The sequence below is a fragment of the Prionailurus viverrinus genome, chromosome E2 (assembly GCF_022837055.1).
Source record: "Prionailurus viverrinus isolate Anna chromosome E2, UM_Priviv_1.0, whole genome shotgun sequence".
NCBI lineage: Eukaryota > Metazoa > Chordata > Mammalia > Carnivora > Felidae > Prionailurus > Prionailurus viverrinus.
In genome coordinates, this window is record NC_062575.1 from 12,758,926 (window position 1) to 12,786,382 (window position 27,457).

General features: G+C 43.5%; 2 protein-coding genes across 3 annotated transcripts; one reads left to right on the forward strand and one right to left on the reverse strand.

Annotated features, from left to right (window-relative positions):
- Positions 1-2,413: 2,413 nt before the first annotated feature.
- TERF2IP (TERF2 interacting protein) lies at positions 2,414-11,186 on the reverse strand. Its single transcript, XM_047836072.1, has 3 exons — positions 10,375-11,186; positions 5,835-5,959; positions 2,414-3,611 (listed from the first exon to the last, which is right to left on the reverse strand). Exons 1-3 carry the CDS (start codon positions 11,063-11,065, stop codon positions 3,207-3,209), a joined length of 1,221 nt encoding a protein of 406 aa, XP_047692028.1. The 5' UTR covers positions 11,066-11,186; the 3' UTR covers positions 2,414-3,206.
- Positions 11,187-11,208: 22 nt separating this feature from the next.
- KARS1 (lysyl-tRNA synthetase 1) lies at positions 11,209-26,388 on the forward strand. Of its 2 annotated transcripts, XM_047836070.1 has the most exons (15): positions 11,227-11,361; positions 13,867-14,046; positions 15,689-15,848; positions 16,801-16,966; positions 19,507-19,600; positions 19,964-20,150; positions 20,236-20,361; positions 21,502-21,621; positions 22,648-22,810; positions 22,920-23,093; positions 23,252-23,337; positions 23,676-23,761; positions 24,407-24,533; positions 25,471-25,614; positions 26,103-26,388. In XM_047836070.1, the coding sequence occupies exons 2-15, from the start codon at positions 13,901-13,903 to the stop codon at positions 26,199-26,201; spliced, it is 1,878 nt and encodes a 625-aa protein (XP_047692026.1). In that variant the 5' UTR covers positions 11,227-11,361; positions 13,867-13,900; the 3' UTR covers positions 26,202-26,388. The 2 variants fall into 2 exon arrangements, with proteins under 2 accessions (XP_047692027.1, XP_047692026.1); XM_047836071.1 differs by lacking the exon at positions 13,867-14,046 and having other exon boundaries at positions 11,209-11,361.
- Positions 26,389-27,457: the final 1,069 nt, after the last annotated feature.

Here is a 27,457-nt window from a genome sequence, read left to right on the forward strand (position 1 = left end):
AAATCCACAATACTGAGTATTCTTCATTTATATTGTTTTTCCTTTGACTACTTAAAACATTACAAAAAAAAAAAATCACAATGAAAATACAGTAGCAACACCATACAACCACTTAGTCTAACACGTTAATCTGAAACTGGGATAAAAATTTCGGTCTTCTCTCTTCTTCTGAAATGATAATACATCTCAAAGTAGATTTTGGTGTTTGAAGGTGTATGTGGATTTACCTTAGTGCTATAAAAACATCTTTGAATTTTATCAATTTGCATTGTTTGAACCAACTCACAAGATTAGGTCCAGGTTTGATGAGAACAGTGATTAACATTCCACTCCTGGATGGATCTTCTTATTCCTGGAGAAGGTGACTAGAATTTGTACAAGTTTTTAGCAAACTCTTATTTGGGTATTCACCTTCCCTTTTATGTCACATTCTCAGGGAAGGTTACACAAACTGCAATCCAAGAAAAATAGACTTTGATTGATTTAAGTTAACCCAGTCAATTTCATTTAGGAAGAGTTAGGAAGGGGCATGTGTCAAATTTCTGGCCAATGAGAAATCAAGGGGCTTCCAAGAAAGATTGCACCCAACTTTTGACCATGAAGGAAGCAGCCTAGAAGACAAGCCAGGGACAGCAGAACAGAAAAATAGAATCCTGAAGGTAACTACCTCAGGACTTCCTATACATCTAAGATATAAATCCCCTTTTTATTTCCCTTGTTTCAAGTCCTTTAGATGAAGTTTTCTGTTACAAGCAATTAAATACAACTTACAGGTGTAGGCAGAGGGGGCATATAATCCAACACAAAGCATTAGACCAAAACAAGAGAAAAGCTCAACAATCCAAGTGTCAGCTTAAACTTTTAAAAGGCAACCATACCTGCTTAAAGGGATATGGAACAAAGGAAAACCCAATACCAGGAGCAGAGCCCACTACTGCAGTTTGCAAAGAGGAGACAGAAAGAAATGTTTCTGCCACTAATGAAGTTGTACAAGTTATTTAAGACCTAGAGAATTTGAAAAGCTCAACTGTGGGGTTAGTGGAAAATAGTGAGGAAGGCGTCTAACTCAAGAGCTAAAATGAGTAAGAAATGATGTTTCCCAGAGCACAAGCCTCAAGAAGTCAAGGAAAGAAAACCCAAAGAATAAGAATCTGGCAGATTAAAGGAGAGGTATCCTAACTTTAGGAATTGAACAGCTGGTCTATGGAGCAGATGCAGCCATAGCTCAATGCCATTAACCATTAAGATCCAACTCATTTTCCTTGCTTAGATTTGTGCTCCCAAAAATACTTAATAATGTTTCCCACATGTTATCTCCCAGCCTAAAAAGTAAAACACCAGATAAATGACAAAAACAGATATTTGGAAGTTACTGGTTTATAATGAATACTTTAAGTATCTTTTCAGAGTCTAGATATAATGAATCAGACCCTTTTGCACATGCTTTGACAAAACAAATTTCTAGGCTTGTAAAGCTGTACGAACTTTACTAAGGTATAAACATCCCAAATGACACCTCCGTTTCACACATGAAGTATTGATTTTCAACCACTCTAGAGTCAAATCTGATTGGACAACACATTTTAAACAAACGCCTACCACCCAACCCTTCCCAATATCCACTTACAAGTTACTCCTGGAGTGAACTAGGTACTCCTGGGAATAGTTTTATCCTTTCAACATACTCAAGAGAAGGGCAAAGTGAAACATTTTGATTTAGAATGGGTTCCTCCAGAAGCAGACTCTAAGAATTCGTGTTTAACTGAGGATTTCACGATGCATTTTATTAGGAAAGTGCAGATGTGAAACCACAGAAGGAAGCCTATGCAGAGTGCATTCATAAACAACTACCACTCTGGGCAACCATGCTGGTTTCTGCTGGGGACCTTTAAAAGATGGTATGGAACCCATTATCTAACTCAAGGGGTGCGTCTCAAATATTCAGTTGTGTCATTTCTCTGGACAGCAAGGAAGCTGGATATGCATCCTCTAATTCTCATCCGCCATCAGCCGAAAGCCACTCCCAGCAGCATGAACTCCAGAGCACTTCAAGCAGAGGGGAAACCTTAAGAAGGTGCTTGCAGCAGGACCCCTATTTGTGGCATGTGCGGGAATGTAAGTGCCCAAGGGATACGGGTAGGGCAGAGACACCTTCTGTTACACACCTGATGGTTCCTGATTGGCTTCTCACCCTTCGGCTTTCAGCAGCTCATGGTGTTCTCCCGTCCCTCACAGTCCTTGACGCAGATCTTCTCTCTGCTCCATCCAGAAAATCTAGCATCCTTCTAGTGGCCTACTAGTTCTAATATGGAACCATTTTGTTCATTATTGACCTAATTAAGAGCCAAGAAATGTCAGTTCCTTTATGGTTTTTATATCGAAAAGGTTTCATGAATACAATCAAAGAAAACACTTGGAGATTCAAAGTTCTTTTTATTTTCAACAAAAGTAACACAACAAAGAGGAATCAATTCACTAATATATAAATCTAACACAGTCCTTAGCACAAAATTGTCTTTAATAAATAAAAACACATTATTGATAACTGAATAAGACTGCTCTTAAGACTCTCTAGGGTTTTGTGTTCGTTTTAAACAAAACTGGGTGGTAGATAAAGAAACACGTGCTACAAGTATGACTGACAAAGACTGAAAGAAAAGAACAGCCAAAGGAGCAGGGACCCCAAGTATTAAGTTAGCAAAGGGAATATGGGATTTTCAAAGCAGTCTAGAAATCAGAGCTCACTAGGTGATGCAAGGGTTTAGGATCGTCCAAGTTCAAGACCTTGTAATTAAATCTTTCCACATATCTAGATCCTTGATTTGGAATCTATCATAATCTAGAAGAGTTTCTGCCAAAAGATAGAGGCTCTTTATTTTCCTCCTTTGACTCTGTCACTAGCTCCTGAAACCAATATATAGCAAGGGTTCCGTTCAGAAAAGGATTACTACTACAAAGACCAACCTCTGTCTGGTGTGGATTTCCCTTTATGAACATACTGATACTGCCAGGGACAACTCTAAATATGCCAAATGTCTTTTACTTTTATCCTCCTACACAACTCTGCTTGGCTACAAAATCTAAGACTCATAGAGCAATGGCAGCATTGGTCAGAAGACAAGTGTCAGTTCCAACGACAACGTTGACAAAAAATTTTTTTTAACCTCTCTTGCCACATCTTTTTTCTTTCCTCATTGTCTTGCCAATTACTTCTTTCGGAATTCAATCCGCCGAGCTACATTCTGAGCACCAAATTTTTTGACCAATGCATCTCTGGCATCCTCGTCATCTTTCTGCAAATCTAAGTCATCCTGTCGGGACCAAATGGGATACCCATCAGCCCTCTGACCGGACTCTAAAAAGGAGGAAGTAGCCTCCAACTCACCACTATTTTTTAGGAATGCCTGTGTAACTGTTGACAGATCCAAGTTAAACTTTTCCATTAACTGCCTGATGATCTTAATGGCAGCTCCCACCTCTGGTGGAGAAACTTTTTCTTCTTCTTCTTCTTCCTCATCCTCATCAGGCTGTGTCTCAGAGTCTTCCTCGGGTGTAGGTGGATCATCATCACACATTGTTATGTGTATTTCAAAATCGGGGCTCTCGTCAACCTAGAGAAAGTGATGAATACGACCAGTTCCTAATTACCAAGTCCCAAACACTCTTGCAATATCTAGTCTCTCCCACCACCTCGCTTGCCCTTTTCACCCCAATCACATTGGACTTCCTTCAGTTCTTCCAATATGCTATGCTCCTTCTTATACTTACTCATGTTGCATGTGTATAGGGTGCCTGGGTGGCTCAGTCAGTTAAGCATGTGTGTATGTAAATTTACGTACATGATGGGTTAAGGGGAGGGGAGTGTCTATGTAAGTGGGGGATATAAGTGTGCTTATGTGTACATTATGTGCATATACATGTATACATACAACTATGGTATTCCAACAGAACATGAGAAGCTACAGTAAATAATGAAAAATACGTGTATGTGCATACATGTCCACATGTACACACATGTTCATTAGATCATTTTTTAAAGTTTGACTTCAGGGGCATCTGAGTGGCTCAGATGGTTGAGTGTCCAACTTCGGATCAGGTCATGATCTCACGGTTTGTGGGTTCAAGCCCCACATCCAGCTAGCTGCTGTCAATGCCAAAGTTGTCAGCACAGAGCCCACTCTGAATCCTCTGTACACCCCCTTCTCTCTCTGCCCCTCACCCACTCACGCTCTCTCATTCTTTCTCAAAAATAAAAACATTTAAAAAACAAAACAAAACAGGCGCCTGGGTGGCTCAGTCAGTTAAGCATCAGATTTGGCTTAAGTCATAGCTCGCAGTTCCTGAGATTGAGCCCCACACTGGGCTCTCTGCTGAGGCCACTTCATATCCTCTGTCCCCTTCTCTCTCTCTCAAAATAAACGTAAAAAAAATAAATAAATACAATAAAAAATAAAGAAAAAAAACCAAAACTTTGGCTTCAGTGTCAGATTGTAAGCTCCCTAAGGACAGGAACTGTATCTCTTTTGCTCTCATCACTTACATCCCCAGTACATACCAATGCCTTCACTTAACTACTCAAAACACACAGATGTATGAGCAGACTAGGGTCTCCGTACTATACTACATTTAGGCACATTACAAAGCACGTTATGTGAGAAGAAACCTACGTAGACCATGCTTGCATTTCAAAGTTTATGGAAAATTGACCAAATATAAAACAAAACTCAGACTTCAAAAGGCAACAATCACTAAATTCTGCCAATTCTTGTGCATTCCTTCATTCACCAATTAGATCTTTATTTTCCTAACAATGAGGCCTGATCACTTCCCTTTACAATAAGAAAAATTAATTTAAAAGATCCTTTTTCGTGGAAAAAATATGCACATATAATTGAGTCTTTCTTTTAAATTACTCCTCACTACTTTATAGTTCCTGCCTTTCCCTCTAACTATGATCAAATATGGGACTCCAACAGAGTATCAGAAGCTAGACCAAATAAGGAAGCGTTAAAAAATCCCAAAACCACTCTAAATACACAAAAAGCTAAACTTGCTTTTAAAAAAAAAAATTAAACTCCTTCAAAAATTGCATTCATTTTCCTGAGAAGCACAAAAATATTTTCAAAAGATAAATCTACAGTCTTAACTTTGAAAACCTTACACTGTGATCAAAGTATCCAAAATAAGATGCTGTCTACTGTTTCAAAATAATTCTCATCAGGGGCACCTGGGTGGCTGAGGTGGTTAAGCATCTGACTTAGGCTTGGGTCATGATCTCACAGTTCATGAGTTCGAGCCCCATATAGGGCTCTGTGCTGACAGCTCAGAGCCTAGAACCTCCCTGGGATTCTGTGTCTCCCTCTCTCTCTACCTCTCCCCCACTCACACTCTGTCTCTCTCTTTCTGTCTCAAAAATAAACAAACACTAAAGAAAAATTTTTTAATAATTCTCCCCAATTTTTCTCCCTCTCCCCCTTTTTTCTAAGAGACAGAGAGCACACATGCACACACGTGCAGGAGAAAGGCAGAGGGAGGTGGAAAGAGAGAATCCCAAGCAGACTCCACGCCCAGCGCAGAGCCTGACCAGGGGGCTCGATATCACAAGTGAATCATGACCTGAGCCAGAATCAAGAGTCAGATGCTTAACAGCATGAGCCACCCACACGCCCCTCCCTCAAAACTGCATGCCTGAAACCAAGATCAGTCCCACTTTCCATTCTCCCACTCCGAACCTTACCTTTCAGGGCCTTAGGTGTACAAAAACAACGCAATAACCAATTTTAAAGAAGAAGAATAGAAGGAGAGAAAATAAGAGTTAAATCTAGTCTACGTACCACAATCTCCTCAAACTCCCGGGTGGCTTCTACAAGCATCTTTTTGACTGCTTCTTCATTCTCCTTGATCTCTTCCTTTACATATTCTTCTTCAGGTAAGTCTGGAGTTCTCTTATTCTGTGGTTCTATGAAAGAAAAGAACAGCACCAGATTACAATTAGCATCTTTTACAGAAACCAAAAATACAGTGCTCTGCGAACTCTGAGCCAAAAGTGAGCCTGTCCTTTTTTTCTATTAGAAGACATCAGTTTTTGATCAAGATAAGAAAAACATAAAATACACATGTTCGGAAATGTCTACTCTTGCTTCTGAAGAGCTGAACTATCCAAATGGTGACATATTCCTTAGAATGTAATATGGAAAATAAAAATACTCTTCAAGCATAATTCATTTTTTGCTTTGTATTTATCCATAATGCAAATTAACAAAACTGCCATAAACTGGATTCTCTGGGAAGCAGATTGTGAGATGGAGATTAACACATGGTGTTTAGTAGGGAGTGACCCAGGGAAAACCACTGTTGAGAAGAAAGCATGAGTGGGCAGAGAGGGAAGCTGAGCTGTCAAAGAGTTCCAACAAAGCCTCAGCTGAAACCATAGGGAAGTCTGAACTAGGAAGTCCCTTCAGAATTGACTGTGTTGGGATGTGGGAGCCATGGCAGAACTCCGCACAGATCAGTCCCTAAATGCTAGCCAACCTAAGATGTCAAGACTTTGGGTGAAGCAGCTCTCCCAGCTGAAGACAGATGTGGAAGGTACATCACAATCTACCACATACCATCTAACAGAAAGGAGGCCGTCCTAAAGCTCAGCATCCTCCTCTTTCTGTTTTACTTTGTTCTCTTAGCATTTAACTGTGCTCTCTTTTCCACTTAACAAAAACTGACTGCTATGGGGCAGCAGAAAGAAGTTTTCTGTAATGGAACTATTCTGTATCCTGATTTAGGTGGTGGTTACACAAACTATATAGGGACTAAAACACATAACCAGAAAATACCATGGTGGTTCCTCAAAATACTAATCATGGAACTACCACATAATCCAGCAATTCCACTTCTGTATACTCAAGACAAATGGAACCAGGGTTTCAAGCAGGTATTAGTACACCCATATTCATAGCGGCATTATTCCTAACAGCCAAGATACAGAAACAACCTCAGTGTCCATCAATGAGTGACCACATAAACAAAACGTAGTATACACAATGCAGTGGAGTATCATTCAACCTTATGAAGGAAGGACATTCTGACACATGCTACAACATGGATGAACCCTGAAAACACTGTCCTAAGTGAAATGAGCCAATCACAAAAGGACAAATATATGACTCCACTTACATGAGGTAGCTAGAAAGACCAAATTCTTAAAGACAAAAAGTAAAATGGTGATTGCCAGGGGGAGGGAGCAAAGCGGAGTGAGTGTTTAATAGGTAGTTTTCCAGTTTTAGGAGAAGAAAAAGTTCTGGAGACGGATGGTGGTAATGGTGCCATAACAATGTGAATATACTTAAGGCCACCAAACTGACCACTTAAAAATGGTTAAAAGGACAAATTTTATGTAATGTCTATTTTACCCAGTATCTGTAGACATTACCCATTTTGTTAATTTTTGTCAATCTGATAGACAAAATACAACATTTCCTCGTTCACTTTCCTGAAAAACATCACCATGCACGTTTGTTATTTCATTTTCCATGGGTCAGAAGTCCATGGCTTATATCATGCCTCTGTTCAGGGTCTAATTTACTTTTATTTAATAACAATATTCTGCATTTGTTTATTGCCATTTATTTCCTTTTCTAGAAACTTCTTGTTCCATTTCTTTTGTTCATTGTTCTCCTAGATTTTCTTTTACTAACTTCTGCAAGATCTTTGGACATTAAGGAAACTAACTCTGTTCCAATGTATTAGGAGTATTTTTCTGGTTTGCTGACTTTTATGATGAGAAGTTTTTAACTTCAACTAATCACATATATACAACTTTTTTTTTTAAATCTTCTTGGTTTCAGGACTATCACCATGCACATATTAAAAAATATACTCAAGGCAACCTACTGAATAGAAACAAGTATTTGCAAGTCATACATCCAATAATCCAAAAAGAGGTTAATAGCCAGAATAAAGAACTCATAACAAAAAACCCCAAACATTCCAATTTAAAAATAAGCAATCTGAATAGATGTATTCCCAAAGACATACAACTGTCCAACAGGCCCATGAAAAGATGCTCAACATCACTAATCATCAGTGAAATACAAATGAAAACCACAATGAAGTATCACCTCACACCTGTCAAAATGACTTATGAAAAAGACAAGAAATAACAAGTATTAGGAAAGATGTGGAGAAAAGGAACCCTTGTGCACTGTTCGTGGGAATGTAAATTGGCATAGCCACTATAGAAAATAGTATGGAAGTTCCTCAAAAAATTAAAAATAGAACTACCATATGATCTAGCAATACCACTTTGGAGTATCAATCTGAAGGAAATGAAAACACCGATGTGAAAAACTACATGCAACTCTACGTTCACTGCAGTTTCACTGTATTATTTACAAGAACCTAGATATGGCAACAACCAAAGCGTCCACCAATAGATAAAGATGTGATGTGCATATACACTGGAATACTACTCTGCCACCAAAACAAGACAAAAAACAACAAAATCTTGCCCCTTGCAACAAACATGGATGGCCCTAGAGGACATTATGCTAGTGAAAGAAGTCAGAGAAAGACAAATACCACGCTGATAAGTGGAATCTAAAAAAACCAACCACACAAAACAAAACCCAAACTCACAGAAAAAGAGAACAGGGAGGGAAGAGGGTTGGCATGGGGGACAGGGCAGCAAAATGGATGAAGGGGATCAAGAGGTACAAACTTCCAGGTACAAAGTAAATAAGGCAGGGGGCTTTAACATGCAGTAGAGGGAATACAATCAGTAATACCGTATTAACTTGTATGGCGACAGACAAAAACCAGACTTACTGTGATGATCAGTTTGCAACATATAAAAACGTAGAATTACTAGGCTGTATAGTTGAAACTGACACTGTAGGCCAAATGTACCTCAATTTTTAAAAAAGATCAATAAATAGCAGAATTAAAAAATAAAAAAGTATACTCATCCATATTGTTTGTTTAAATAATACCTACACCCAACGGTAGGGCTTGAACCTATACCTACAATCCTGACATCAAGAGTCATATGCACTACTGGCTGAACCAGCCAGGTGCCCCTCATCCTTATCTTCTTAGTGATTTTAGAATTTTAATTTTTACAATTAAACTCTGATCATCAAAATTAAATTACAGTAGGGTGAATCCAGCTTAATTTTCTCCAAGGTTCCAAATGGCCTGCCCATGGTCCCAACCCTACTGGATTTCAAAGCAAAGCCCCATACGATCTACTTCACCCATACACATAATCTTGTCCTCTCTCCTAGAATTCTCCCCCTTGCTTTAGTCCATTTTAGCCACACTGGTCTGTTGCTCCAAGAACACACCAGCCATATTCCCACCTCCAGGCCTTTGCACTCAATATTCCCTCTGCCTGAAACACCCACTGATAACCACCTGGCTTGCTCTTTCCTTTGGTCTCTGCTCAAATACAAGCTTTTATAGTGACTTGCCTTATCACCCTATAGAAAACAACCTCCTCCCCAGCCCTTACCCTGATTTTATTTTTCTCTATAGCACTTACCACTGCCCAGCTAGTATGTTAAGCTCCATGACCGCAGGGACTTTTATTTATTGTTATATCCCAGCAGGATAACAGTGTCTGGCACTCAAATATCTGTTGAATGAATGAATCTGAAATGTCACTTTTACCAAAAACAAAATTCCTACTAAGCATGCTGAACAGGAGAAACAGATTTACCTCCCCATCTCGAAATGTTATATGGAATCGCCACATAAGGGGGGGTGGGGGACATGCTTCTTTAAACAAAAAGGTCAGTTGAACCTGTCAATACCGGTTACATGAAAAGTGAAGCATCTTAACAGTTTTGCACTGACGCCCTAACCGCACCTGAATCCCAACGTTCAGTTCAACTACATTAAAAACGCACTTCACCTGAGCGAGACCAGGAAGATCATTCCAACTGACGAGAACCTTCTGTGAATACGCATAAACGCCAAAACATGAAAATAAACTGGTCTGGCATACCTTTGAAAAAGCTTACACTGACTCTACCTGAACAGAGAGAAGTATTTTTGGAAACCAGCCTCTGGAAAAGATACGGTTAACAACACATTGCCTCCGGGGAAGAAAAGTGGGTAGCTGGTGGCTAGAATCAGGTGGAATGTCTACCTAGCCTGTTTGTACCATTTGAGCATCAAACCACGTCAGCTACCGGAAAAAAGTAAATCGAAGTGCGAGTAGAAAATGGTGCAATTTTACCCGGATGTCTAAAGGGGAGGGGGAGGGCCGGGCGACGCTACCGGAGACGCCAACATGGACACCGGACCGAAGGGCGGAGGAGCCCCGCCCCCACCCGCACAGGTGCAGCAGAGCTCCCGCGTTCGCGGCAGAGACCTCACCCCCACTATCGGCGGCCTCGGGGTCCTGCTCAGCTTTCCGCTTGAGTTTCTGGGAGGAGGGGCTCACTGGGGCGTCCCCCAGCAGGTACTTATGCTCCTGGCCCCGCAGATGCTTGAGGTAGCGGTCCTTCATGGACTGCCACGAGTGCTGGGTGAGCGAGCTTTTCTCCATCGCCTTCCACAAGGCGGTGCCGGTGACGGAGCTGGGCGAGCGGGCATTTTCCTTCACGTACGTCAAGATGGCCACGTCGTCCGCGTCCGTGAAGACGATGCGCCCCGTGGGCGGCTGCGGCTCGGGCTGCGCAGCGGCCGCGGCGGCGGCGGCGGCGGCGCCCCCCTTGGCCGGGGCCGCGGGCTTCGTCTCGGGGGCCTGGCCGGCCGTCGAGCCCAGGCGGTAGGCCTCCAGGTCGAGCCTCTCGTTGCGCTCCACGCAGTCCAGGATGTACTGCGTGGAAATGAAGTCGCCCGAGGCCTCGGCCGCCGCCTCCCCGGGCTGGGCCAGCAGGACGGCCCCAGACTCCTGCACCCGGCACAGGGTGCCGCCGCCGTGCAGGATGAGCGTCGACAGCCGACGCTTCGCCGGGCTAGGACGCACGTAGAAGGACATGGAACTGCCATCTTCCCTCACGAACAGAGTCGAGGAATGGGTGGGCCCGTTGGGGTCTTTGCCCAAATCCATCGCCTCCGCCATAGCTGACACCAGGCACCACAACAGCGCTCCCCCAAACAAGCCTCTGACGCACAGAGCGAACCCGAACGAAAGACGGTTCTAGACGCGTCGGCCGCGAAGCCCCGCCCTGCGCCTGCGCAGTAGCAGCGCGCGAAGAGCGCCCGCCCCCTCCTCTCGGAAGAGGCGGAGATTCCGGCCGTGACCTGGAAATTGCTGTGCGACCCTCGTCCCTTTTAGGTCGGGCCCTCGGGAAAGATGGCTGCGGTGCAGGGGGCTGAGGTGAAAGTGGACGGCAGCGAGCCAAAACTGAGCAAAAAGTAAGTGTCGCCGTGAGTCTTTAAGGTCTTTGCGCCCGGACAGTCCGGGCTAGGATGCGCCTCGAGGCTCCGGCCGAGGCGGCTGTGCCTGTGGCCTTCCTGCCGGTTCTCGTGGGTCTGGACACGCCGGACGTAGCCGCTAAACCGCGAAACTACATTCCCCAGGTTGCTCCGGGGCCCGGCTCTGGCGGAGTCCCGTCGTCGCATTCCTGGAGTTAGGGTATACAGAAAAATGAGAATTGACTACAGAAAAACGAAATTTACTCCTTCCTTTACCTTCTTCTGGGAAAAAAAAAAAAATGCTTTCTTTTATTGCCGAGCCACGCCTCGCTACCATTGGAAGGAAGTTAAATACCCGAGCTTTTCGGAAAGACCTTGAAATTTTCCTTGGCCTCACCTCGGCTTTTCTGAATCTTAAGTATTAAATGGATCATTTCTAAAACTGTATTGTGCACCTAAATATGTGGATTATTTAAAGGATCTGTGAGTATTGAGTGAATGACCGATGTCCAGTAATAGAATATGAGTCCACCAGTCTACTAGGTGGCACTTTCAAGCACTGCTGGGTAGATCTTAGTTACCCACTCTCAAATCCTTGGTGTGTGAAGATAAATATGAATGTATCAAGACTAGCCGCCCTTTAACTGGCTATGTTTTATATTCCTGGATGTATACCCTCTCAAACAGGGTTCTTAAGTTGAAGCACAGAACACCAGCAATGATTTGTTTTTTTCAGTACTCCCAAGGAGGGGCATAACTAGACTATTCCAGAGGCAGGAGAAAAGTTAATTCATTACAAATAATGGCTGCCTTACCGCATTTGGGCTCCTTTCTTTTCTGAATCCTGATGGAATAGGCCCTTAACCAGTAAAAATTAATTTTCTTTTTGTGTCTCTGGATTTATGCTTCAAATATTCAAGAAAAATGAGAAAGGAAACATTAAATTTAATGGTTTGATGGCACCCTTCTGAAGGTAGGATACACATCTCTATAAATGTTTGGAACCTGGTCTCAGACTTCTGCCTTTGGGAAAATTGATTCGACTTTGATCTGTTACATAAATATAGTTGACCCTTGAGCAACTCAGAGGTTGGGGCACTGACCCACCATACAGTGGAAAGTTTGAGTGTAACTTTGACTCCCCCAAAATTTAACAGCCAACTGTTGGCTGGAAGCCTTATCAATAACCTTAAGAGTGGATTAACACACGTTTTGTATGTTATGTATGTTGTGTGCTTTATACTTAGAATTAAGTTAGGGAAAAGACATCTCTTAAGGAAACCATAAGAGGTGGGCACCTGGGTGGCTCCGTTGGTTGAGTGTCCAACTCTTGATTTCGGCTCAGGTCATGATTTCACATTTCCTGAGTTCGGGCTCTGTACTGACAGCACAGCACGGAGCCTGCTTGGGATTCTCTGGCTCTCTTTGTCACTGGTTCTCCCCACCCCCACCCCCAGCTTGCTCAACAGACTGAGCCACCCAGGTGCCCCCACCCTACTACTTTTTAAAGCAGCTTCTATATGTCAGACATAATGCTAGAACCATACAAACTTTCTGTCTAATCTCAATAATAACCTTGCGAAGAAAATATTATTGTCTGTTTTTCAAATTAATAAACTGAGGCTCTGGGCGACTGAATACGTTGAAGTGTGCACTCCTAAAGTGTGGTCTGTCACTGATCGAGGCTCTGGAGCAGAGATCTAAAACCCAGTCCAGAACTCCACAGCCCATGCTCTTTACACTGCCTGCACCTTACCTCCCCACATTGTCTAAGAAAATCTGCTGTTAACGTATATAACTCTAGTGACCATGGGCTGAAAGAATTTTTTTTTAACAATTAACATTTCCTTCTGTATCTTAATTGTTCTTGGGACTTCCTTGGTCTGCCTCTTCATGAGTACCATTTTATGCCAGTTATCTTCTTCAAGTTTAAAAAGAGATGGGCTGCCTGCCAGGTGACTCCTTCCCAAATGAAAGGTCAGATTACTGTAGTCCAGGATCCTTCCTGAAATTCTCCTTTCCTCCTTGTTCCTAGAGCTCAATTAAGTCTTATCTTTGACTCAGAGGTGCTTTTGTGTGGCTTGCTTTTAGCTTCATCTAGAGTTTGCAATTGATAGTGACATTTCACGTGCTTCCCATTGCCATCTTTGTCACCAGGGTTTTTTAATCTCCGAGAGAGAAGCCACATGTCAGGGGCTTTGGAAACACCGCCTCAGGTCCTGTCTCCTATTTTCTAGGTTGTTGTGATCATTTCTACCTTTAAACTATGGGTTGCCTTACTCCTGAGTTTTAACCCAGATATGCACCTTTTTACCATAGCAAGGACAGAATGTTGTCAGTTACCGTTGCAGCACAGTGAGTTACAGGGTTGTCCTCAGTTAAGAGGGTCTTGAGTGGAACACTAAAAGGTCGTGCAACCTCCCCTACCCATAAGAGTAGGACTGCTGGTTGGGTGTATATGTACTGTTTTGTCCCATCTGACACCACATCTCTGTTTCCTGTTAGGTGGTGGTAATCATTAGTTCCGGGGTGTTCTGCCATGTTGACGCAAGCTGCTGTAAGGCTTGTTAGGGGGTCCCTGCGCCAAACCTCCCGGGCACAGTGGGGGCAGAGGGAGCTGCGACTGTATCAACTTGCTCCTTTCACAGCGCTTCACAAGGACAAGCCACTTTCTGATAAAAGAAGGTTGGTGCCCTTACCTTCGTTGTTGCTCTGGGAGCAAAAATCCTTCCTTACTTGGGTCCTTATTTGTTAAGCCTCTGACTCTTTGCACTTGTTGCTAAGGAAACAAAGAGCTCTACTGCCAAAACCAATAGTGGTTTCTCCTTTTCTCTTTAATAAATTCAGATTCTCACTCTAAATTCTTGAGATGAGTTGTGGATCTTATTCTACAACAGTGCCGAGAACAAACGTTCCCTTTCCTGTCTTTCTGAACTTGGTTTGCTCCCGAGATTAATTCGGTTTCTAGTCTTTGTTCCATCTCTAGGATCTTTTTGAATGTCCCTTAGGATTAATTTGATTTTCCTTAGGATTAATTTCCATTCCTAGTTGAATGGAATGTTTTTTTTTGTCTTTTATGTTAATGCCAGGAAGAACCAAATAGGCTCTGATGCCTACTGACTGAATTACAGCACAGTAAGCCTAGCACACAGTTCTGGAATGATTGTATTTAAAACTGTTACAAGACAGATTACATCCAGAGATGCCTACTTTGAAGCCCTCAGAGTCCGTTTTCTTAAAAATTAGTATTTCACATCACCAATTTATTTTTTCGATTGAGTCACTCTAAATTCATACTGAAAATTAAGAGTGTGCCATAAAGGCAGATAATATACAAGCATGACTTGGTATAATTTGCTATGGTTATTATATAATATTCAGCTAACATTGGTGGTTTGAAAGAATGACCAATTCTGTTTGAATACTGAGGATATCCTCTACACAAATCTGTTTGGTTTCTGGGTTCAGATAGCAAGATTTCAGATCAGAGTGTAGATAGTGCGAGATTGGACCAGCAGTGTATCCAAATCTAAGATTTCTTTCCTGGGTGCAGAGAATAAAGGGTTTAAGACAGTAAAGGATACCTAGAATGGCTCTCATTTGCATGTTAACTAAATGCGATGGGCAGGTCCTATCTTTGCATACATTATTACAGTCTTCACATTTGGGGAGGGGAGTGTCCTCTGTTATTTACATTTTACAAATGGGAGGTCATGTGCCCAAGGTCATGTAATTGCTAGGCAGGTATGTCAGGATTAGGTCCCAGGCAGTCTGACTCCAAGGATGTTATATTACCCCCTACTCTATGCTGGTTTGTACACTGCTCTGCCCCATTCGTTGTCTTAGGTCCGGCTACAGTAGATGGGGAGATCAACACTGAGAGTCACTGTTAATACACTGACCAATGCTGAGTGAGGGATTGTCAATGGTGCATCTCCTTGAACTCAGAAGAGCCACCTCTCCGTTACCCTAACCTACCCCAGACTAACCCACTCCTTGGAGAGGTGTAGGGAAGGGTGGCAGACTGAGCCAGACCATGTTGCCTCTTCGGTTTTCCTTTGTCCTGGGGTATCCTGATTTTAGTTTGGGATCTCATGTTGGAAAGCAGAGGGTGAGGAAGATCTTTCACATCTTTATTCTAAGCTTACTTTTTCCTTTGTTTCATTCACGTATAGAGTTGACTAAGAGACTAGAAGTGGAGGTGTAGCACCAGGCAAGAGCATTTCCCCCCAGGCTGTTCATATTTTTGATCCGTGGTTATGGGGCAGAACATAGTAGAGGACTCTTCAGGTATCTGTCACATTGAACATTTGCATCTTGCCAACAGTGAGCTAAAGAGACGCCTGAAAGCTGAGAAGAAAATTGCAGAGAAGGAAGCCAAGCAGAAGGAGCTCAGTGAAAAACAACTAAGCCAGGCCACCACTGCCGCCACCAACCACACCACTGACAATGGTGTGGGTGCCGAGGAGGAGAGTCTGGACCCAAATGTGAGTCCCCTGGACCACCACTCTGGCTGGTCAGGAGGAAGCTTCTGATGAAGCTTAAGGCAAATTCCTTGGGACCAGTGACTAAGAAGAGAAACAGGAACTGAAAACAAGCTGTGAACCCTGGGTTGCTGCAGATGGGTTGAGGGAAGGGGCGGTGGGAGGGAGCTGCTACTACCTCTGGTTAAAGGCACAGGCAATGAGCATTTCTCTAATCAACTCCCAGTAGGTGGTTGGGAGAATCAGTACTTCCAAGTGACTGATTATTCTTCCCTGAAACTAGCTGCGCCTCATAACAAATCCAGAAAAGGTATCTCCGTAAAGATTGACTAGGGTTTACTCTGGGCCAGAGATTCGCAAATTTTAGTCCATAGACCGGATCCACCTTTCCTTGCTTTTAATCTCATCTGTCCTCCCTGGTTTTGAAAATTGTATTGGAGCACAACCATGCCCATTTTTTTTATATGTCTAAGGTTATTTTCACTATAACAACAGAGTTGAGTGGTTGCATCAGAAAAGGTGTTCCTTTTTTTACATCCTCCAGGCCCCAGAGTCTTGTCTTGGGGAAAAGTCTGACATGTAGCCAGGGGTAGGAAGGTAGGAGAAAAGGTAAGTAACTCACTGTGCAGATGCATCCGCAAAAGTGGCAACCAAGGCCACCTGTACAAATTAAACTTAGTATTTTAGGCAGAATTCCCATTTTCCTTTTCATTGAATCTTGCATTTTGGAATTCTGGCCTTCGTTTCCACCTATGGATTTAGCCACTGTGCATATTTTAAGTGCAAATCTCACTCCCATCTTGGGATTTCAAAGGTGTGGAGGGCTCAGTTAAGGAGACCTCACTGTATTGGAGCCACTCTGGGGCAAAATACGGTACTCTGCTAGGTGGGCCACTGGTCTGATCGGTCAGGTTCCATTTCTCAGAGGCTCTTTTTTTTGTTTGTTTGTTAATAGCAATACTTCAAGATCCGCAGCCAAGCAGTCCACCAACTGAAGATCAGTGGGGAAGACCCATATCCACACAAGTTCCACGTAGACATCTCGCTGACTCATTTTATCCAAGAATACAGTCACCTGCAGCCTGGGGACCACCTAACTGACATCACCTTAAAGGTGGCAGGTAGGAGGATTCCCTGGCAGTATGCTGAGCTCTCACAGCAGACAGGCCGCTGCAGCAGCACAAAGAAAGTTCTGGGTTGGTCTTGCTTTCAAGTAGCCTGTGTCGCAGGCTCCTACTTCACGAGGGACAGTGCAAGTATATCCATTCACAGAAAGAAGTAGAGTAGCCCCGAGACACGAGATTGTGTTCCAGACGAGGTGATGCAGCAGAGGAGGGGGCATTCTCTGAGGGGAACTCCTGACCTGATGCCGCTGCTACTTCATCATCCTTTATGAGGACGTCCCCTTACCAGTGGGGGCCACAACCCCATGTTCCTAAAAATTCCCACCTGTGGCCTAAGAAGTTTTGCACCAGGACTGTATTTTTAGAACATTGTTATTTTGGAGTTCTAGCATCTTGCACAGGATCTTTTCCTTAATTTAAAAAAAAAAAAAAACCTGGGGCACCTGGTTGGCTCAGTCCATACAGCATGAAACTCTTGATCTCAGGATCATGGGTTCAAGCCCCACATTGGGCTTAGAGGTTACTTTAAAAAATCTGTCTTTATTTGCCCCCCAAAAATAATAAAACTACTAATTGTAGAAAATTTGGGACATTCTAGGAAGCAGAGAGGAAGTGAATTACCCATAATCCCATTACCCAGAGAGAACCTCTGCCGGTACCTAAATGCCCAAAGCTTAAAGTTCAGTAATTCTACTAAAATATGTCTTGATGTTAGTTGCTCTGAGTCTACATTCTCAGGTACAGAGTGCCCTTTAAAAATGTGTTTTCAAGTTTTTTAGGAAATTTTTCTTCAATATAATTTTTTGTTGTTAATTTGGGAGGGAGAGCAAGCACAGGAGCAGGAGAAAGGAGCAGAGGGAGGGGGGGAGCGGGGGAGGGAGAGAAAGACTATCTCAAGCAGGCTCCGCACTCAGCTTGGAGCCCAAGGTGGGGCTCGTTCCCAGGACACTGGGATCATGACCTGAGCTGAAATCAAGATGTGGATACTCAACCAACTGAGTCACCCAGGCACCCCTTGAATATATTATTTCTTTGGTTTTCTTTTGAGACTCCTTTTATTCATATGGTGGATATTCAATATGTCACTTTTTTCTCAAACCTTTTGTACCTTTTTCTTACACTTTGATGTTTAAATTTTGTCTTTCTTCCCTCTGGGTTTCTCTTAAAGCATTTCTGTATTCACTCTTATTTTCTTTTAGTTCAGTCTTCATTCCTGAAATGGTTTTTTACTTTATTTCTGATTTTTTCATGTGTCACCTCATTTCTTAGTTTCGATGATTCTAATGTGGGTATTTTTGTTTCATGGCATTTTCTTAATGTCATTCAACTTACTATGAAATGGAATTTTTGGTTTTTCTGGGCATGTCCTTCCTGAGTGCTTTTTTATTTAATAACTGGTATTTGATCTCAATACTTTTATGTTGCTTATTTTTATGTGAAATTAGTTTTCCTCAATGTTTTCTTTTTTAATGTTTATTTTTGAGAGAGAGACAGAGTGTGAGTGGGGGAGGAGCAGAGAGAGGGAGACACAAAATCCGAAGCAGGCTCTAGCTCTGACCTGTCAGCACAGAGCCTGATGCGGGGCTTGAACCCACAGACTGTGAGATCATGACCTGAGCAAAGTCAGGCGCTTAACTGACTGAGCCACCCAGGCCTCTAGTTTTCCTCAATGTTAAAGGAAGCTTGATTCAAATAGCTTTTCCAGCTTCACTGAGCTACCTTTTCTGTTGTTTTTGTGAAGTGTTCAGAATTACAGCAGCTTGCTTTCTGAGATACCAAGGCTCTCTTCCCCTTCCTCACTTTTGTCGGACCCCTTTGTGGTTTCCTGGTCTTTTCCCGTTTTATGGGGTCTTGTCCTAGAAGGGAGCCTTGGTTAGTAAATTAAGAATATTCCTGGGGCTATGCTGAAGGGCTTCAGCCCCTTTAGACCTTATGCAGCCCCAACTCCCTCTACTCACCCACGTGGTAGTGGGCACATCCCCTCCTGGGTTCAGCTGCTGTCCTCCAGTTAGCTGCCACGTTTTCCAGTGACTACCTATGGCCGATTTGGAGATTTCCAGTTCTCAGACTCGGCAGACACCCCACAAAGGCTCCCCTACAGCTTTCTCCCATATGGGGATCTTTGGTGGTTTGCCCCACTGCTTGTGTTTGGGGATTCTTGGGAGTATCCTCCCACATAATTTTGTTGTAAATGTTGTCCATCGCTTTTTGGCCTTGCCTGTGTAGTTGTGCTTTTTATTTTAATGGGAGGATTGAGGTAGAGCCGAAAACTATGCTGCCACCAGCGCTGCCGTTTTCTGGGAGTCCAGTAAACAACTTTAAAGCCAGGCCTTGCTGTACTTCTTTAACTGGTTTAAGTAAGATTTTTGTCATGAAGGAAAAGACTGGGCTTAAGTCTTGGGCTAAAATCGAATTGTTCTCGTCTATGTTGATAGGACATTGTACCTAGATGTAAACATTGCAGAGGGAACTTTTTGGGCACTGGTACCACAAAATGGCTTCTCGTTCTATCAGTGTTTTTGTTGTACTTTTTCTAGGTAGGATACACGCCAAAAGAGCTTCTGGGGGAAAGCTCATCTTCTATGACCTTCGAGGAGAGGGGGTCAAGTTGCAAGTCATGGCCAATTCCAGGTATGTAGAAATACCACGTTGCAGGCCTTTCTGGATTGACCCAGGGCGACATGGTTGGGGACCACGTGATCTTCCTTTCTCATTGGCATTTAAAGTTAAAAGCGGGTTGTGGTTGGGTAAGGCTGAAAAGAGAATAAAAAGGCCATTTGGTCACCTAGAGAATAACAACTGCCCTCAGGTTGTGCGGCAGTTACAGGTAAAAGATAACACTCCAGCAGTTGACAGAAGAGTCTAGATTCTTCCCGGGTTTTTATTTGCACCAGCAGTTTAGTGAGGATTCCAGAGGGCAGTTTTAAAAGCTAAACCAGTGGTTGGTTTTAATTCGGAATATCATACACTGAAGTACGGTTTTCTTTCACTCAGGAATTACAAATCAGAAGAAGAATTTATCCATATCAATAACAAACTGCGTCGGGGAGACATAATTGGAGTTCAGGGGAATCCTGGGAAGACCAAGAAGGGTGAGCTGAGCATCATTCCCTATGAGATCACACTGCTGTCACCGTGTTTGCATATGTTACCTCACCTCCACTTTGGCCTCAAAGACAAGGTAAGCTCTGTGGCCTCCTCGCTGTGGTCTGTCATAGCGTTGAATTAGACTTGGCAATGATTTCTGTCTGTTGCTTTTGCTTTAGGAAACACGATATCGTCAGAGATACTTGGACTTGATCCTGAATGACTTCGTGAGGCAGAAGTTTATCATCCGCTCTAAGATCATCACATATATAAGGAGTTTCTTGGATGAGTTAGGATTCCTGGAGGTGAGAGAGTTCTTACCTGTCACGATGAGCTAGCTGCCTTGTTATGCCTGCCTCTTACTATTCCTTCTCTTCCCTTTTCCATGTCCTGTATCCATACTATTCATGCTTAGTGAAAAGTCCCTTTGATGGCCAGTGTCTTTGTCCCACCTTGTTTTTTTAGTGCCCTGATGAGGAAGGCAGGATTTGAATTCTAAGATAATGGACAAAGTGTAGGGCTGTCTACCTACTAATGATGTCATGTTCATTGAGTTACCAACTCATTTTGCTTTTTTGTAGCATTAAGAAAAAAAAAAAACCTTTTAATTGTATGAAGAAAGGTAAGTACACGTGTAAAACAAATTCAAAGAAACAGAAGCAAAACTGAAAGTCCCCTTTTGTATCACCCAACTCACTTTCTTCCCCAAACTTGAGTTTGATACATAACGTTCCACACCAGTTGCTATGCATATATAACTACTAAGCATGTACTACATGAGGTACGTGTGTGAACATTTTGGAAGCGTTTTAATTTTTGTTTTAAACATAAATGAGGGGCGCCTGGGTGGCGCAGTCGGTTAAGCGTCTGACTTCAGCCAGGTCACGATCTCGCGGTCCAGGAGTTCGAGCCCCGCGTCGGGCTCTGGGCTGATGGCTCGGAGCCTGGAGACTGTTTCCGATTCTGTGTCTCCCTCTCTCTCTGCCCCTCTCCCGTTCATGCTCTGTCTCTCTCTGTCCCAAAAAATTAATAAACGTTGAAAAAAAAAAAATTAAACATAAATGAGGTCACACCACATGTATTCTGATGGACCTGCTGTTTCCTACCCCCCCCCCCAATAGACTTTGGACCTTTTTGCATGTCTATAACTAATTCAAAGAACATAAACAGTTCAACTTACAGTGTTTATTAAAATATAATTTATAATTTGTGGAAGTTTATGGTACTGTGTTAATGGTGTTTGGTATTAATGGAAATTGAGACACTTCTAGAAAATCAGGACATCTCTACTTCTTTTGTCAAGCACTTGCACATTACTGTTAAACTTAAATTTCACTTAGGGATATAACCGGCTAAACTATATCCATGCACAGCATGAGGTACCCCCAAGGCCTCTGGTTTGCGGACCTCTGTGTGAGGACTCAGTGTATCTCCCTGTCTTTTAGATTGAAACTCCCATGATGAACATCATCCCAGGGGGAGCTGTGGCCAAGCCTTTCATCACATACCACAATGAGCTGGACATGAATTTATACATGAGAATTGCTCCAGAACTCTACCATAAGGTAATAAGTAAGAAGATGCCCTGTTCCTGGGAGAAACAGAGGCTGGAAATCCATTGGCTAGATAGATGTAGTTAGAAATAAAAGGAACAAAAAGAGTAGAACAGCCAGGAGAGTATTCTAATTTGGCATGCCTGTGAGCATTAACACTTCTGGAAATTCTCTACAGGATCAGTAGAGCATTGCAGGTCAGAGGGCAAAGGGATTGTCTTTCTTAGGTGTATAGCTCCTCCTAACCTGCCTTGGTTCTCATAATATTTTAGGTTTATTGTCCTCCTTAGATTAGGTCTGATATTAGCCTTTTGTAGAAAGCTTGATATCTGTCCAAAAATTGGAAATAAAGATTTATAAGTCACCAAAGTAAATACCAGAGACTGTCATTCAAGGTTCTTAGTTGCAGACAACAGAACCTGGTGTAACTAGTTTAGGCACAAGAAAAATGTATTCAAATACATAAGGAAACTCACAGTCCCAGGAGGATCAGAGAATCAGGCTTGGAGACCACAGGACTAGGAATGATTCTCAGGTCCATCTGGGCTCTTCCCATGGAGAGCCCAGATTTTTCTACTTGGGACAGCTAACGTAGCTTAGAACCGCAGCGCTATCCATTAGGACCTCTGCAGTTACTACCTCTAAAAGCTAGATATCTCTGGCCCCCTTCTCCAGGAGGAATTCTGCAATACCTACATCTTCTTTCAGTAGCATTCAGAAGTTGCATGGGCATGTCTGACTGGTGGGGAGCTTGAGTCACATGCCTGCATCCTAACCCCAAGAGAGGCCTCTTTCTTGGGGAGGCTCACACTCACAAGATGGGGTGCTGTCCTGACAAAGGAAGAGTATTCAGAGGTCCTAGGCAGCCAAAACGAATGATGACTATCCACTACGAGGGTCTAAAGAGAGTAGGGTGTTCGACATTTGGGTAGAGACCTGAAAACATGCCTCAGCTATGAAAACCAAATTAGTTTTGTAGACTGAAACTTTCCAGAGTCATTGAGATTAGCTGCCATGACCTTGGCCATGTGTTGTTAGATCCTGGTGGTTGGTGGCATCGACCGGGTTTATGAAATTGGACGTCAGTTCCGGAATGAAGGAATTGATTTGACTCACAATCCTGAGTTCACCACCTGCGAGTTCTACATGGCCTATGCAGACTATCACGATCTCATGGAAATCACGGAGAAGATGATTTCAGGTGACCTCTCCTATTCCCTTTTGTCTTTCACATGTGTCTGAAGGGCTGGTGTGCTGCTTGTAGGAGGACTTCCTGTTGGTCCTTTTCAAATGGTAGATTTCTTTCCCAGGGATGGTGAAGCATATTACAGGCAGTTACAAGATCACCTACCATCCAGATGGCCCGGAGGGCCAAGCCCATGAGATTGACTTCACCCCACCCTTCCGGAGAATCAGCATGGTTGAAGAACTTGAGAAGGCCTTGGGGGTGAAGCTGCCAGAAACCAGGCTCTTTGAGACCGAAGGTAAAGTGATGCACTCTTCCACTGAATGGCCCTCCTTTCTCTTCAGCTTTGAATTAGATGAGATCAGGGCTAGAATTTTCCCACACTGTTCTTTTTATACATTTTTTTTACTGGGGTAATGTGATTCTTCTGTCCTGACTTGTACATTTGTATTACAGAAACTCGTAAAATCCTTGACGATATCTGCGTGGCAAGAGCTGTTGAATGCCCTCCACCTCGGACCACGGCCAGACTCCTTGATAAGGTGACAGACCGTGCTCTTTGAGTACATGCCCTCATCCAGTGGTAACCAGCCCCCTGCTCCCTGGGAAGGTGAACTCCACTGTGGAGAACTAACTTACACAGCCTCACAGGAAAACCCTAATGAGAGAAATAAGAGAATTAACCAGTTTTGAACTGCTGTTCTAAGCTCTATACTGAGTAGTTACATAATCTCAGTCAAACCTTACCAGCCATGGAGAGACTTATGATAAACCCTTGTAGCATCCGGTAGTGGGTAGGAGCAGAGTCCTTCTGCCAGGACTGGAACAATCAAAATGCCATCAGAAGGGATCTGTAGCTCTGCTTTGCTTTCTCCTTAAGCTTGTCGGGGAGTTCCTGGAAACAACATGCATCAATCCTACGTTCATCTGTGATCACCCGCAGATAATGAGCCCTTTGGCTAAATGGTAAGATACAACGTGGTTTCCCAGTTACCTGTTGCTACATAACAATCTCAGAGTTATAGTGGCATAAAACAACAGTTCTCAAGATTTTGTGGGCTCACTGGGTAGTCTTTCTGCTCTACAAAGTGGTAGGGTAACCCAAGCGGCTGTAACTGGGAACTCGGGCACCTTCTTTCTCCTCCACTGGGTTCTTGTTCCTCCAGGGCCTCTAAATGTAGCTAGCCTCTGTCTGAGGCAGCATAGCCTGAGCTTCCTTACATAGTGGCCGGGGTCCAAGAGGAAGGGTTCCAAAAGAATAAACCCCAGTGTGCAAACACGTATCAAGCCTCTGCTGATGTCCCATTGTCCAAAGCAAGTCATAATGGGCAGCCCAGAGTCGGTGTGACAAGGCACAGAAGGCCATGAATTCAGGAGGTATGGTTCAATGTAACCATTTACCACCCACGTGTGTTGTGAGGATGACTAAAGCTTCCTTGTGTCTAACCCTCCTCACCGTTGCACCAAATGGTTTGGTGCTAGAGTGCATACAGGCTTCGGGTCTCATCCGTAACAGTTTGAGTCAACTAGAATCCAGGAACTCTTGTGTTTGTACCAGATGTTATTAGAGAACCTGTATGTTCAGCCTCTCCTTTGGTCGCCTATCTCCAGGCACCGCTCTAAGGAGGGTCTCACTGAGCGCTTTGAGCTATTTGTCATGAAAAAGGAAATCTGCAATGCCTACACCGAGCTGAATGACCCTGTGCGGCAGCGGCAGCTCTTTGAAGAACAGGCCAAGGTAAGGAAGGAGAGTGCGAGTCAAAGGCATTTACTTCATCATGTGCCCACTCACTAGAAAATATCAGCCTTGGGGCGCCTGGGTGGCGCAGTCGGTTAAGCGTCCGACTTCAGCCAGGTCACGATCTTGCGGTCCGTGAGTTCGAGCCCCGCGTCGGGCTCTGGGCTGATGGCTCAGAGCCTGGAGCCTGTTTCCGATTCTGTGTCTCCCTCTCTCTCTTCCCTTCCCCCATTCATGCTCTCTCTCTGTCCCAAAAATAAATAAACGTTGAAAAAAAAAAATTTTAAAAAGAAAATATCAGCCTTAACTCTGGTCTGTGTGCTGTCTGCATCTCCTAAGACTTCAACAGAAATGAAGGATAAAGCCACAGGCTTCACTGGAGGAAGTCATATTTCAAGATGGAGAACTTGACTAGTTTGGGCCTTAGAATTTCCACATAGGAGCTTAGACCTGATAGTGTCTGTGTGAGGAGTGTGATACTTGCCTTGAAAATACGTTTGCGTAAAAAGAACATAATTTTTCTTAGATGGTACATTTATTAAGGTGGGTTGGGGATAAGAGGCAGATAGATTAACGAAGATCAAGCCCTCACAGGCTGCCTGTGATGGCTGGTTTCAGGAGATGAGGGAAAGACTCTTAGGAATCCTTAGTCTCTGAAAATCAGTCTCCTTGCACTCACCAAGTTGTCCGGGACAGTGGAGGTGTTTTCATTTCACAGAGAAATGCGCTTGTGTTCTGAAGTGGGGATCGCCAGACTTGACCGGGTCTTTGAAAGAAACGGGTCCATCCTGAAGTTACTGGGAAACCAGTTCCCAACAAGTGCTTGGTTTCCAGAGCATTCCTGGAATGGTCATCCCTCTAAACGTGTTAACGTGCTTGCTCAGACACTGAGAGACAGCGTGGCCTGAGACAGTGTCATTGTTTGGTTCTCTTCTAGGCCAAGGCCGCTGGCGACGATGAGGCCATGTTCATAGATGAGAACTTCTGCACTGCCCTGGAATACGGGCTGCCCCCCACAGCTGGCTGGGGCATGGGTATCGACCGAGTCACCATGTTTCTCACAGATTCCAATAACATCAAGGTACATAGTGGTCTTCCTGCCACACCCACTGCCCTGCAGGAGCTCTGCTCTCAGGGGCAAGGCGTGGTGGGCCTGGAGAGCAAAGGAAGGGCTTCAGGCAGAGCAGTTATACATGACTCTACAGGATGACGACCAGAGGATCTGACATTATGAGATTTGGGTTTTTTTCTACCTGAGGCAGAAGGAATACTCATTGTTTGCATTTCTTGAGGATCCAAGGAACACACCAGGCCCTCTGCAGCCATTATGTCATTTCACTTAAGTCAGCCCTACGAGGTAGAGAAACTATCGTTATCTCATTTTTGCAGATAGGGAAATCCTATTTTAAGAGAACTCTGTGTTCACTCATTCTTTTTTATCTTCTAAGTTGAAATACCAGCACAGATCACTGGATTTGGGTGGCAACAGTAACCAGAAGCAAAAGGAATGGGTGGATGGCTGTGAAAAAGAGCGTGCTTCTTCCTTCAAAGTGATTTTCTCTCCTGTAGGAAGTACTTCTGTTTCCTGCCATGAAGCCCGAAGACAAGAAAGAGAGTGGAGCCACCACGGATACATCAGAAAGTACAACAACTGGTACTTCTGTCTAGAAAATAATAATTGCAAGTTGTGTAACTCAGTCTTCTCTGCGTTTCTACACAAGATCAAGGACGGCAGGGGAATTTTTGTGTGTTGCTGTCCATTTGACGATCACCGTTCATTTGGGCCGCCAGACGAGAGAAGAGGAATTAAGAATTCCTTTTTACTCCTTGTTCCCAAATAAACCATTTGTCTCTACTCTTGTCTCCTGACTATTTACCATGGAATGTCAGCTTTTACTCAGACAGCTGGCCTAGTGCATGGTTAGCATTATATCACTTTATTCATTCAAGTTTATGTTAATATCTGCTCAGTACCAGGCATTTTTCTAAGGGATTAAGGACACAGCAGTGAACAAAAGGCAAGTCCCTGCTTTGGTGGAAATTTCATTCTTTTTTTAGGGGTTGAGGGCAACTAAATAAAAATATGTATTTCTGGTAAATACTAAGAAGAAAGGGGGGTAAGGGGACAGAGGTGCTATTCTAGAAAGAGGTGGATGGGGACAGTGCTATTTTAAATATGTGATCAGGGAAGACTCTTCTAGGTGATATTTAAGTAGAGAGCTGGAGACACGTCTAAGGGGAAGGGCAATCCAGACCAGAGGACTGCATTTTCAAGGACCGGCAAAGGGTCTGGTGTGGCTGGAGGAGTACGGAAAGATCCCTGTAAGCCATGCTGAGGAGTGTGTGTTTTATCATGAGTGATGTGGGATGCCATTGGAGGGTTTTGCATAGAGGGCTTTCAAAATACTGTTCTAGTTAGCACAGGGAGGGCAACAGTGAAAGGGAGATGACAGTGCCAATGGTTTAATGTAACAGAGATGCTTACAAGTGACGACTCTACCTGTTCCTCAAGTCGATAGAATTTGGTGACGGGATGTGGATCAGGAGAAAAGAGTCCAAAGATGATTTCAAGGTTTGGGGCCTGAAGAGTTGTCCTTTATGAAATGGGACAAACACGAAGTGCAGTTTGAGAGGAAAGGTAGAGTGTTAGGTTTTGGACATCATTTGGCCTCAGGTGGGAACAGTAAGTACGATGCTGAATGGTGAGTCTGGAGTTTTATCATTACTTTCAGCTCCTTTCATCTAGGTTAGGAATGACACAAGGTCATGGCTGAGGCCCTGCTGGTATAATGGAGTCTCTGACCCCTGATGCACGAGGCAGCTGGGGGAAACCTTCCAATGAGTCCTACCACAAAGGACTTGCCTTGTGCATCTCAGCAAGGCCTGCAAGCAGCCAGTTTAAGAGTCTACTTTCACAGAGCAAG

Bases quoted from the DNA above. Each gene is read 5' to 3' on its own strand.
- TERF2IP (XM_047836072.1), bottom strand. From the start codon at position 11,065: ATGGCGGAGGCGATGGATTTGGGCAAAGACCCCAACGGGCCCACCCAT. The intron at 5,960-10,374 runs GTGAGGTCTCTG...TTTCTTTCATAG, and splicing joins CGAGGCCGCCGATAGTGGGG to AACCACAGAATAAGAGAACT. The intron at 3,612-5,834 runs GTACGTAGACTA...CACTTTCTCTAG, and splicing joins GGGAGTTTGAGGAGATTGTG to GTTGACGAGAGCCCCGATTT.
- KARS1 (XM_047836070.1), top strand. From the start codon at position 13,901: ATGTTGACGCAAGCTGCTGTAAGGCTTGTTAGGGGGTCCCTGCGCCAA. The intron at 14,047-15,688 runs GTTGGTGCCCTT...TCTTGCCAACAG, and splicing joins CCACTTTCTGATAAAAGAAG to TGAGCTAAAGAGACGCCTGA. The intron at 23,338-23,675 runs GTGACAGACCGT...TTTCTCCTTAAG, and splicing joins CGGCCAGACTCCTTGATAAG to CTTGTCGGGGAGTTCCTGGA.